The sequence below is a fragment of the Mytilus californianus genome, unplaced genomic scaffold (assembly GCF_021869535.1).
Source record: "Mytilus californianus isolate M0D057914Y unplaced genomic scaffold, xbMytCali1.0.p SCAF_2, whole genome shotgun sequence".
NCBI classification, from domain to species: domain Eukaryota; kingdom Metazoa; phylum Mollusca; class Bivalvia; order Mytilida; family Mytilidae; genus Mytilus; species Mytilus californianus.
This window is the reverse complement of record NW_026262668.1, coordinates 9,204,571-9,217,198: the sequence shown is the minus strand read 5'-3', so window position 1 is coordinate 9,217,198 and position 12,628 is coordinate 9,204,571. Positions and strand designations below refer to the sequence as shown.

General features: G+C 33.7%; 1 protein-coding gene across 1 annotated transcript; it reads left to right on the top strand.

The window, feature by feature from the left end:
* Positions 1–794: 794 nt before the first annotated feature.
* LOC127727890 (baculoviral IAP repeat-containing protein 3-like) lies at positions 795–5,760 on the top strand. Its single transcript, XM_052235053.1, has 3 exons — positions 795–822; positions 3,799–4,332; positions 5,604–5,760. Exons 1-3 carry the CDS (start codon positions 810–812, stop codon positions 5,729–5,731), a joined length of 675 nt encoding a protein of 224 aa, XP_052091013.1. The 5' UTR covers positions 795–809; the 3' UTR covers positions 5,732–5,760.
* The last annotated feature ends 6,868 nt before the right edge of the window (positions 5,761–12,628 follow it).

The following is a 12,628-nucleotide window of genomic DNA, read 5'->3' as shown; positions in this document are numbered from 1 at the left end:
ATGGTTCTATATTTGTTTGTTGGTTATATAGAACTTCTTCCACGAGTCGCTGCCTTATTTGGCATAGTTCAAAATATGAGTTATCAAATTTTGATTCTTTTGGGATACAGAGATCTTCATAGTACTTTGCGAATGCCTTTCTCTGTATAGTATGATTGAATTCTAATTCAACCTCTATGTCTATACCTGTTGAATTTGTTCTAGGTTTGGATCTATTCCTATTGATTAATTTGTAGAATAAGTCTGTGGATGGATTATCCATAATTTGCTGATATAAATTCAATCTATCTTCAGCATGTTCCTTTCTTTGCTGACTGCGGAGATTTTTCTTTTCTGCTTTTAGTTGTTTCCTGAAAGGGTGGTCTGGTTGTTTGCCTTCAAATTTCCATTTTGAGTATAGCTGTTTGCAATTTTTTAGATGTTTTTTGACTCTAGGTGATGCCTTCCATTTTGGACCTTTCAGTTTAATGGGTTTGGTTGGTACTGCTTTGTTTGAGGCTGTAAGTAAGGCTTTTATGATATTTTGGATGCTGTAGGATGGTTTTTGAGTCAATTGCAGCTTTGAAATTTCATTCTGGACAGATTCTATATATAGAGGGAGATCGGTCTGGTCCCATTGAAGCTTATGAACTGTTTATATTTCTTTATTGGCTTTGTTTACACCAGTGGGGATGATAATTTTAGTCGTCACTGATACTGGCACATGAGCTGATACATTTGAAGATGAATTATTCCAGATTGTATACTTTTTAAACAGATTTTCTTGAGAGGAGAAGATAAAATCTATTTGGTGAGCTTGATTGTCCTGAATGGTGGAAGAAGGTTTGTCTGTCAGATTTATCTTTATCAGCAGTAAAGAAACTGGGATCTATTATAGAATTTTATATTAGATCCCAGCTTGAAATAATTTATATTTGCTAGTTTACAATTATGTTATTCATGTTGTTTAGTTTAACGGTTTGGTTGGCTTGCTTGCTTTGTTTGTACAAATGTTTGCTCAAGCATTGTTATTAAGATTGACATCTGCAATCAATAGATAGCTTGTATACATTATACTCTGCTACAAGCTGATGCCCCGCCTACGCCGCATGTTTTAAGGGTATGTATTGCTCATGCATTAGTTTACTCTGAAGTGTTTTGCAAGCGTTGTTTTTATTTTTGACCATTTTTTAAATTGGACTTACGATTTTTGATTGCCCCATTGGTATCTTCCTCTCTTTAAACCAAAGTCACTTAGAGGGATAAAAATAGGCAGTTCTTTTCGATCTTTTCTCTATTTTTATATTTTTGTTAAGTCGGAATTTCCCTGTTCTTTTAAAATCGTGGGTGAATCTAAAATTAGAAAGGAAAGGTGTGTGTGTTCTTAAATCATTTGTTAAGTCATTTCTGTTGGTTTTGACATAAAAGGCTTGTTATCGCTCACCTTATACATATTATTGATTACGCAATTAGGATGGGAACATGTTTTTTTTTATTTTATTTACGCCTGTATTTCATTATTGTGTATAAACACAGTTTTTTTTCTGTTTTAATATCAAGTCTTCTAAACTGACAAGCTATTCGTTTTTTTTAAGCAACAAATGCACCCAGACACATTTTTCGTCAGTCTTCCCTTACTCGTAAATTCAGCATACTTAGAAAAAAGGCAGAAAAAAGAGGTTTTTAATTCTTACATACCTAAGTTTTAACTCTAATTAACTAAGCGATGGTATCAGTGATGATAATTGTTCTGTTCAATACGAATACGAATACGAAAGTTTTATTTTGATTCGGTTCACATATAACAATACAAACATAAGCTCTTAAGAGCTTTTTACCGAATATAAGGTAACACAAACACAACATTAAAACACACAACATGCAGACAGGATATATAACAGCACAGTCATATCGAAATACATGCAAAGCACTTTTGTGTTGTTGTTTTTATAATTTCGTTCCATTTTATAAACACATACATGTATATGTTCATTTTGTAATTGTTGTATTCGATGATAGTCCAATGTCTGGACTTTATTTCAATAAAATTACTTACTTACTTATTTAGTAATACTTACTTATACCCGAAAGTTGTTATAACTCAGGACCTCACATACAAAAATTGTGAAATATGCGTTCCCATATTTTGTTTCATAGAATTTTTGGTTTATTTTCACTCATCCCTTAATTTGATATGAGAGATGGTATGCTCATAAAATTTATTTAAAATGTCAACAAACAGCTTTCATTAAAGATCAATGGTTTATAATTTATGTATACTAAACCAGTCAAAACAGCAATTTTCCTTGACTTTTATAAAATTTAGACACTTAAAATTTCCGGTTTGATGGTGCGACTGTCAATATTGCAACTTTTGGCATTTCGCTCTTTGGCATTTTAGCGCATAAAATTATTAAGATATTTTAGCGACTAAATTTTGGACGATTTAGCGCCAAAATATTGCCAATTTTAGTGCCAGAATTTTAACCCATTTAAGCGAAAGAAAATGATTCCAATTTTTTATGAGATCTTATTATATTCCCTCTAAATTATTGACCATAAACTTGTAATAAGGATGTTTCCTTCTCTTTATCTTAATTGATTTCTTTCACTTAAAATGCTTTGCCGATCCGATCACGGAATCCGTCACATTTTGCACATTTCTTTCTTTCATTGGATCTAACAAACATTTATTTTCAAGTTAAACCAAACCAACTTAAGTATTGTTAATAAAACATAACACTGTTAATATTGAACTAAGTGCTTTTCTGGATTTGTATTCACCAGGAACACTCTAAACATCAAAAGTTGAAAGCTAAGCATGTATAAGAAAAGATATTTTATTTTTCCAATTATGGGCCTCAAAGGGCATAAACATTACAACATCAATAATTTTTCATAATACAATACAAACAATGAGATAAAAAAAAAAGTTTAACGAGAACTATTTAAGTTCTTAAAGAATACGTAGATAAAGAATCTATAGTATGTTTTTTTTAATACTAATGCATTTTATTGCAAGTGTGGTTGATATAGATAACAAACAAGCAGCCCAAAAAGAAAAAAGAAAAATAGATATCCATATATGTAAAGTACACAAAAAGTTGGATCAATTAAACATATAATAATTAGCCAAAAAGAAAGTAGAAATTAAGCATGTCCATGACTCATCCTGTGTCAGCAGCAAATAGGAAAGTATTATGGTTTCCTAAAGGCAGCTGACACCAGGGGGCGATACCTTATGGGCCATGGGCATGTAAAATGTGTGTAAATGCCGGTATAAGTACTTGAATATGTGATTTTATTTACGGAGAATTTTGGAAAAGTATGCAATACTGAAGCAAATACTACTAAGCTCATGATACCTCGGAAAGTTTACGCTGTTTGGGGACTATCGAAAATAAAAGTGAAAGGATTAAACCGAGAATATCCACCCAGACATACTAAACATAAACTGGTTCTCGGCTTACTACTACCCTTTGTTTGAGTGTAGCGTAAATGCAAGCGGATTCCAGTTTATACTAAAAATAGATGTATTTCGCCTAACCCAGACATACTAAAAATAGATGTAGCGGAAAATACCGTTATTTTCTATCGGATTAACCAGAAAAGGGATATATCAAAGCCCATTAAAAGTGATAACTTCACATAAACTTTACAGGTTGAACTAAACGTAAGTATGCAAAATGTCTTATTTTTATATTATTCATGTATATAACAATATAGAAATCAACCCGATTTAATGGAAGGAATAATTAATATATACTTGATATAATAGTAAGTTTAAATGACTTGAAACCATATATTTTCCATTTACAGATTTCTTCTATCAGTGTGGAATCATGGTAACTCTGACACAGCTGCAACCTTCCATCCTCAATAAGAGAGCTTATGACGAGGTACCTCAGCATCCACTCGAAAGACTTCATCAATTGCGTATAAACACAGTTCTACGAAGAAAGACGTTTGTAAACTGGCCCAAATCATCGCCCATTTGTCCGACTGAATTATGCGATAACGGTTTCTACTACATGGGATCAAAGGATAAAGTACAATGCGCTTTCTGTGGAGGAGTATTGAGTGGGTGGTTAGAACATGACAATGTCTTTAGTGAACACGCCAAACATTTTAGATACTGTGAAAAAGTTTCAACCAAATCGAAAACCTGTACGAATAGTTTACCTAAACATTCTGTTTTAAATGATGCCGGACAACAAGCCCAGAAAGCTAACCTTCAACTGCATAATAAACAATACTTAATACATAGTACACGGATTTCAACGTTCCAGTCCTGGCCAAAGTATATAAAACAGGCACCAGAAGATTTAGCATCCACAGGCCTGTATTACAAAGGTATGTATCGAGTTATAAACCTTCAAGATACTATAAAAGCTTTCGGCGGTAAATTACGAAATAATTTCATTGCCTTTTCATTTGACATGGTCTATAAAGTTTGCTTAGCATCCAGTAGTATATACACATTTTAGAATTCGTTTATATCAGTAATTGTTGCACTCTCCACACAAGAAGTCTTCAAAAGTAAATGTATTTGGTAATTATACGTGATTCCTGCATAATATATAATTACCAAATACATTTACTTTTGAAGACTTCTTGTGTGGAGAGTGCAACAATTACTGATATAAACGAATTCTAAAAAACTCCAATGTGTATATACTACTGGATGCTAAGCAAACTTTGACCAACGTTAACATCAACATTTCCAAAAACTTAAAAAAAATTATTAGGTATATTTTATTGCTATAGATTTGCCGTGTACATGATCCTAACTATATATAAATTACTAGTATATACAAAAACAAGAGTTCATTTATTGTAACGTACTCTTTGAAATGATCTCCAAAAAAGGGACAAAAGATACAAAAAGGACATTCAAACTACAAGTAATAAGTCGAAAATAAACTGACAACGATATGGCAATAACGAAAAAGAACAAAAGACAAACAACAGTATATAAAACAGAACATATAAAACTACAGACTGGGCAACACGAACCACACCAAAAACCGGGGGTGATCCCAGGTGCTCCGGAAGGGTAAGCAGATCCTGTTCCACATTTTGCACTTAGAATAACCTGATTAAAATATAGGATTATCACGGTGACTTAGGTGACTCACCACTACCTTATGTACTTCGTGTAGAATAGTTTGACGGTTTTTAAATGCAAAATTCGTGCAAATGGTCAATGGTTTTACTGTCGACATATTTACCAACCTCGGGGGGATATGGTCAATAGTTTTACTGTCGACATATCTACCAACCTCTGGGGGGATATGGTCAATGGTTTTACTGTCGACATTCCAGTCTCAAACCGATGAACATTAAACAGTTTGAAATGCAGTGCATGTTGTATTTACCCTCATGAAACAAATATAAGAATACAGATTGTCACATTAAAGTTAAATCTATAAATGCTTTTCGCCAAAAACGTGGTTTCGAACGAACTGGTTATTAAAAGCAAATAAAGTATGTAGCACGTGGTGACAACAATGATAATCATGAATTTCCGATTCCCCTAAAACCTTTAATTATCAAGACTCAAGATTGCTCACATCATAAGAATCTTATCGAAATAATTTGAATAATGATCTTTTTTCCTTCAGGAACTGGAGATAAATGTCAATGTTACATGTGTGGTGGTATATTGTCAGGTTGGGAGGATGAAGATGTTCCAGAGGATGAGCACAAGAAATGGTTTCCTAAATGTCCACTTTTCCACAAAGAATTGTAATTGAAAAAATAAATAAGCATAGGATCAAACATGAGTCAGTCCTGTTTACAATTTTACATTACGACTTTCTTCTAAACCTTGTGGCCTTCTTCAGTTTTGTTCTTACTTTTGCTCTTAAAAATATATACAGTACATGCAACAAAGGGAGAGAACAAGCAATACTCATAAGTCCAATAAAACAGACAAAACAAGTGACAAAAATATAAACGGCGAAAAGGATAAACAACAATAGCAATACACAACACTAGTCGCAACAAAAACCGTCAGTGAACTCAGGTGCTGCGGTAGGGTTAGTAGTTCCTGCTCATAACTGTGTTTATTCAAAGATATATTAAAAACAAAAATACAAGAACATCATTAAACCCCATTCATGTGCTTTGCATATAAGCAATAGTATTGTCTATGACAGTTGTTTACGTTAAGGTCCAAATGATGTTACCTACAAACTGTGGGTTGGGATGGGTCTACTCTACTCTGCAGTCAAGTATTTGATCTGTTGGTGAAAGTCTGGAAAGAAATGAAATTAATATGGCATCAAAAGGTCTTTATTTCCTAATTATGAGCAACGATCCCGTGTATTGTGCTCACCATATAACATATATTAAACACCTACAGAATTAATCATCTACTTTGCCCAAATTACTCCCATCTTAAAGAAAGATCATGAGTACAAGTGCTCTTAAAAATGACCTCTGGGTGATCATTGCCTTTGACTTTACTATTAACCCTCAATATTTTAAGTATCTTTTGACGAAATACTACCTCCGCTCTTCAGATAGCCACAAATTGATTTTAATTATGGAGAATAGAGAATAGAATTCAAATAAAGAAAGATATTTGTAACATCAAGGCGCGATTTGTACATTTTATCACTCTGTTAAAAGAGACATCAACACCACCAACTCTATCAACACCAATATCAACGAATTTCACATAAAAGACGGTCATGCAAATTTAGAATTCTAAGGTGTATCTGAACAATGTACGAATATTTCCCCGAACACAAATAGTTTTACTAGAAACTGAAACCGCAGACAAAAGCCTGCGGGGTGTTGTATTGGGTTAAATACTATATTAAGAATATTAAAACGACCTGGTAGGCTACATAGCTTACAGCCAAATCAGATTCCTTGTTGGCAACAATATCCGTTACTTGTATATCAGTCCAATATAGAATAGATTAAGACTTCAAGATGACACAAAATGTGCCAACAAAACATGTAACATGTTTTGAGTGGGTCAAAAAAGACCTAATCACTTCTACTATAAACAATGGTGTCACATTCTTGAATCAGATAAAAATGCAAAATGTCTCAAGATTACAATTTAAAAAAATCCTTGAGTGGAACAAACACTTTTAGAATATAAAAAAGACTTAAACAAGGATATCGCTTGTCCTAAGAAATTCCAACCTAAACTTCGTGAAATAAAAACCATGTGAAACACTCATAAGAAGAAAACTTCGTCAATACTGTTGCATCGCCTGGGACCCGGTTTTACAAAAAGAAATAATTTTAAAATTAGCACGAAGATAATCACGTAAGTTTTAAATACTCCTAGTGTTGTGAACACGAATAACACTCTAAACTAGCCCATGCTACAAGAAAGAAAACAGTTTTGACTTCATTAGCTAGTTAGCAGGTGCTTACCCTGTTTGCAAATTGTGTTCTGTTCTTTATTTTAGTGTTTTAACAAGTGGTAATCCTGTTGTAGCTGAACTGTTTATGCTTTTTTTTTTAAATGTGTGTCACTTTACAAAAAAATGTTTGAATGAAAGGCAAGGATAGGGGTTTGTGTACACGTAAAACAGATTTAATTTTTTCTGAAATCACAGGAAAAATAGTCAATATTCAAATATTCTTAGAACAAATTATATGTCAATTGACAAATTCATTAAAATCTCAGATGAGTAGCTTACTTTCATGAAAGATTTTAAAGCTTTCAAATGATATGGAAGAATATTATTAAAACTCTTTTTTTTTATAAAAACTAACAAAAAGCAACAACTTTCACCATCAGACACAACCAATATGAAAATAAGAAGATGTAGTATAATTGCAGATGAGACAACTATCCACCAGAGACCAAATGTCGTAGAAGTTAGCAATGACCAAAACCCATACCACATAGCAAGCTATAAAAGGCCCCGAAATTACAAATGTGAAACAATTCAAACGAGAAATCTAACGGTCTGATTAATGAACAAAACATTAAACGAAAAACAAATATGATACTGGTATATAGCAACAAGCGACAACCACTGAATCACAGGCGCTTGACTTGGGACAAACACGTACTGAACGTCGCGGGGTTAAACATGTTTGCCGGCGTCCATCCATCCTCTAACCTGGGACAGTAGTGCAACGGCACAACGTAAGAACTAACTATAAAAAGCAGTTGAAAAGGGCTTAACGCATCATATCAGATCTATACAAAACAATACAAATCACAAAAACAACTAACAAAAACGCAAAGTACAGATTTGAAGAGAGTACTCGCAGTTACTAAAAGCCAGTTCAATCCAATAACAACTAATACAAAAATCATGTATCTCATAATCTAAGACTAAAATATCAATCAGTTAACATCCAACATCTCAATGGATTTAGTGTAAAGACGTCATTAACAGTCATAGGAAAAAATTACCTTGGGCAATTCCAAAATAATGGTATCGACAGAAAGTAGAACCGTGAATATTCATAGGTGTATAGCAATGCAATGATGTTCAAATGGGTTTAAATTAAATGATAACAACATCAATAGTTTTACCCATAAAATAATATTCAAAGATCTAATTACAGTGTTAAATTAGTGATCTTTTAAAATAATTGTATTTAAAGGATTGATAAGTTTACCCGGATCGTAGCTAAATTAACGGGCTCGGTAAACAATATCACCGTAAATATTAGGATGTGCTATCCCGTTCGTAATAAGTTTTCTACAGGAACAGCCAAACTTCCAAACCAATTATTTGTATCTATGAAAGAATTTAGTAAAGGAAATCTATAATGTCACTACAGACACGGGAATAGCAAACAAGTTTTTACACACACACACACACACATATATATATATATATATATATATATATATATAGAAGTCTATAAAAAGGACCAACCAGCAAATTTACTATGTACCGGATCGTCTAGAATAGACGATACTGTGCAGATAAGGAAAAAATTATATAAGTCTAGAGATTTGCACAACGATACTAATATAAGATGGTATTATACGAAGATGTTGTTAATAAATCGTGTTGACAAATATTTCGGCTTAACAAATAGCCTTCTTCGGTGTCAATTATTTTAACAATACTGATAATATGTATAAAAATAGCTCAATAATACAGGTAAGTTTTGGTCTATTGATTTAATCCAAAATCCTGAACATCATAGATGTAATTTGGATTAAATCAATAGACCAAAACTTACCTGTATTATTGAGCTATTTTTATACATATTATCAGTATTGTTAAGAAATTTGTTTTGCATGCACACGTATAAAAATTGCGGTTTTTATCCAACGCAATCATAGGTTTGAACGTTGATTTCAGTTTAGACTTGTTTATATTTTTTCGTTTGGGCTTGTATTATATTTGCCTTCGGGTTTATATGATCCGTTCATCCTATTTTGACTCCTCAAAATTCAAGAGTCTATCCTAAATTGAGGTAAATTATATGGCCTTCCAAATACCGTTTCGATTCCTAACATCACTGAAGAGACATTAATTGTCGAAATCCGGATATGGTGTACAAAAATCTTTGCACCTTTGTTTGCGGTATACCATCTTTGCCGCAATTTTATTGTTTTCTGTTTGGTATTAAATTTATAATTACATGTAAGATCCATTTATTACACCTTGTGATCCGTTTATTTGGCAATCGCCAATGGCAGTCAGCAGGGTTTAAGAACATTTGTTGTTCGACCTGTTAGTCAAATGCGTTTTGTTAAAATATACTTTTTCACTATTTTGGTCTTTTGGAAAATGTTGTTTGTACTGTATTTAGACCCCTCTAACAAGAAATTTGTTTTACATGCACACGTATAAAAATTGCGGTTTTTATCCAACGCAATCATAGGTTTGAACGTTGTTTTCAATTTAGACATGTTTATATATATATATATATATATATATATACACCGTAAGATGTGGCAAAAGGAACATCAACGTCTTATTGAATGAAATCAACGATATGGAACGAAACATCGTTTCTCAAGGTAACGGTGTGTGTTGTTGAATTTATCAATTAAATGGAGTTTTGACAGGTCTTTGTGAAAAGCTTGAGTATATGTGAATGTCGTAGAACAAGAACCTCGTCAGAGTTGTCCTTCATTAATTTTCGCGCTTTTTCTTGTCCGTTAAAAATTAAGTGATCATGACAGATCTTAAAAAAACAATTTTAAAATTTATTCAGAACGTGTCTACACTCGATTTAAAGCTTGTAATGTGGTATTGGCACTAGTCGATTGATGTATACCGCAAGTTTCCATCTAGATAGAGATGTGCGGTAAGGCTTTGGCACTCTAGATAGAGATGTACAGTAAGGGGGTTGACACTATAGATAGGGATGTACAGTAAGGCTGTGACACTGTAGAAAGAGATGTACGGTAAGGCTTTGACACTTTAGATAGAGATGTACGGTAAGGCTTTGACACTGTAGATAGAGATGTACGGAAAGGCTTTGACACTGTTGAGAGAGATGTACTGTAAGGCTTTGACAGTGTAGATCTAGATGTACGGTAAGGCTTTGACACTCTAGATAGTGATGTACGGTAAGGCTGTGACACTGTATATAGAGATGTACGGTAAGGCTTTGACACTGTAGTAAGAAATGTACGGTTAGGCTGTGACACCTCTAGATAGAGATGTACGGTAAGGCTTTGACACACTAGATATAGATATACGGTAAGGCTGTGACACTGTAGATAGAGATGTACGGTAAGGATTTGACACTCTAGATAGAGATGTACGGTCAGGCTGTGACACTGTAGATAGAGATGTACGGTAAGGCTTTGACACTCTAGATCGAGATGTACGGTAAGGCTGTGACACTGTAGATAGAGATGTACGGTAAGGCTTTGACACTCTAGATAGAGATGTACGGTAAGGCTTTGACACTCTCGATAGAGATGTACAAAAAAAGTACGGTAAGACTTTGACACTCTACATAGAGATGTACGTTAAGGTCGTGACACTGTAGATAAAGATGTACGGTAAGGCTTTGACACTGTAGATAGAGATGTACGGTAAGGCTGTCACACTCTAGATAGAGATGTGCAGTAAGGGGGTTGGCACTATAGATAGAGATGTACGGTAAGGCTGTGACATTGTAGAAAGAGCTGTACGGTAAGGCTTTGACACTGTAGAAAGAGATGTACGGTTAGGCTGTGACACTCTAGATAGAGATGTACAGTAAGGCTTTGACACTCTAGATATATATGTACGGTAAGGCTGTGACACTGTAGATAGAGATGTACGGTAAGGCTTTGACACTCTAGATAGAGATGTACGGTAAGGCTGTGACACTGTAGATAGAGATGTACGGTAAGGCTTTGACACTCTAGATAGAGATGTACGGTAAGGCTTTGACACTCTCGTTAGAGATGTACAAAAAAAGTACGGTAAGACTTTGACACTTTAGATAGAGATGAACGTTAAGGTCGCGACACTGTAAAAAGAGATGTACGGTAAGGCTTTGACACTCTAGATAGAGATGTACGTTAAAGCTTTGACACTGTAGATAGAGATGTACGGTAAGGCTTTGACACTGTAGATAGAGATGTACGGTAAGGCTGTGACACTCTACATAGAGATGTGCAGTAAGGGGGTTGGCACTATAGATAGAGATGTACGGTAAGACTGTGATACTGTAGAAAGAGATGTACGGTAAGGTTTTGACACTCTAGATAGAGATGTACGATAAGGCTGTGACACTCTAGATAGAGATGTACGGTAAAAAAGTGATCGAACAAATACATACTATTTATAAAGGTAGGTAAATAACCTTGAATCGCTGTAATCAAACAAAGTAGCGAACAAATAATACAAAAGATTGTCACATGTTTCACTCTATAATACAGAGATTTATTAATAAAGGATTAATCGTTTCTGTAATTTGCATCATTTTCAATGGAAGTAAAATGTCACAAAACAATATACGACAGCATTATGGCCTTTTTTGCATAAGAAGTATGAACTTTAATAGATATGTACTATTGAAATATATAAGATCAATACTGTATATGCCGTTGTTTGGCAGTGAATACAAGTAAAATATTAACTTCGACAAACTCATTTATAAGGACTTTTAGACACAGATGGTAAACTCGGACGTGCTGCTTATATGAATATTATGTGAATTGTAAAAATGACGTTCCCCTGTTTTACCCTTTCGACTGACGCACTCGTTTTTTGTTTTTTGTTTATGCGATTCCCCCAGATTTTTTTTTACCGTAATTTGTCATTTCTCGATGGATTTATAAGATTTTAACATCAGTAAACTGTTGTTGCTTCATATTTATGGCATACAGTATATAATTTCAAGATTCTTTTATCACATTTATTTCAATTTTATCTCTTTTTCAAGATACCATATTAAAGAAAATTGGAGGGAAAGAACTTGCTACGAAACCGTAGCTCTTACGGTCCTCATGATAGTTTTTTTGACAATTTGAGGACTATAAATCTATGATCCCTACAAATCAGAAACATAATAGAACCATTAGAGTTACGGTATCATAGTTAAGTACTTGTCGGATTCTTGTCTTCTCCGTTACGTTATACATTTTTGGCGTTAAAAAGTTGTGTGGCGGTTTCCTTCAAGGTAAATCATCATCGCATTTAACCTTTGGGTCCCTTTAATGTTGAATCATTATTTAAAGTGTATTTATGAGTAG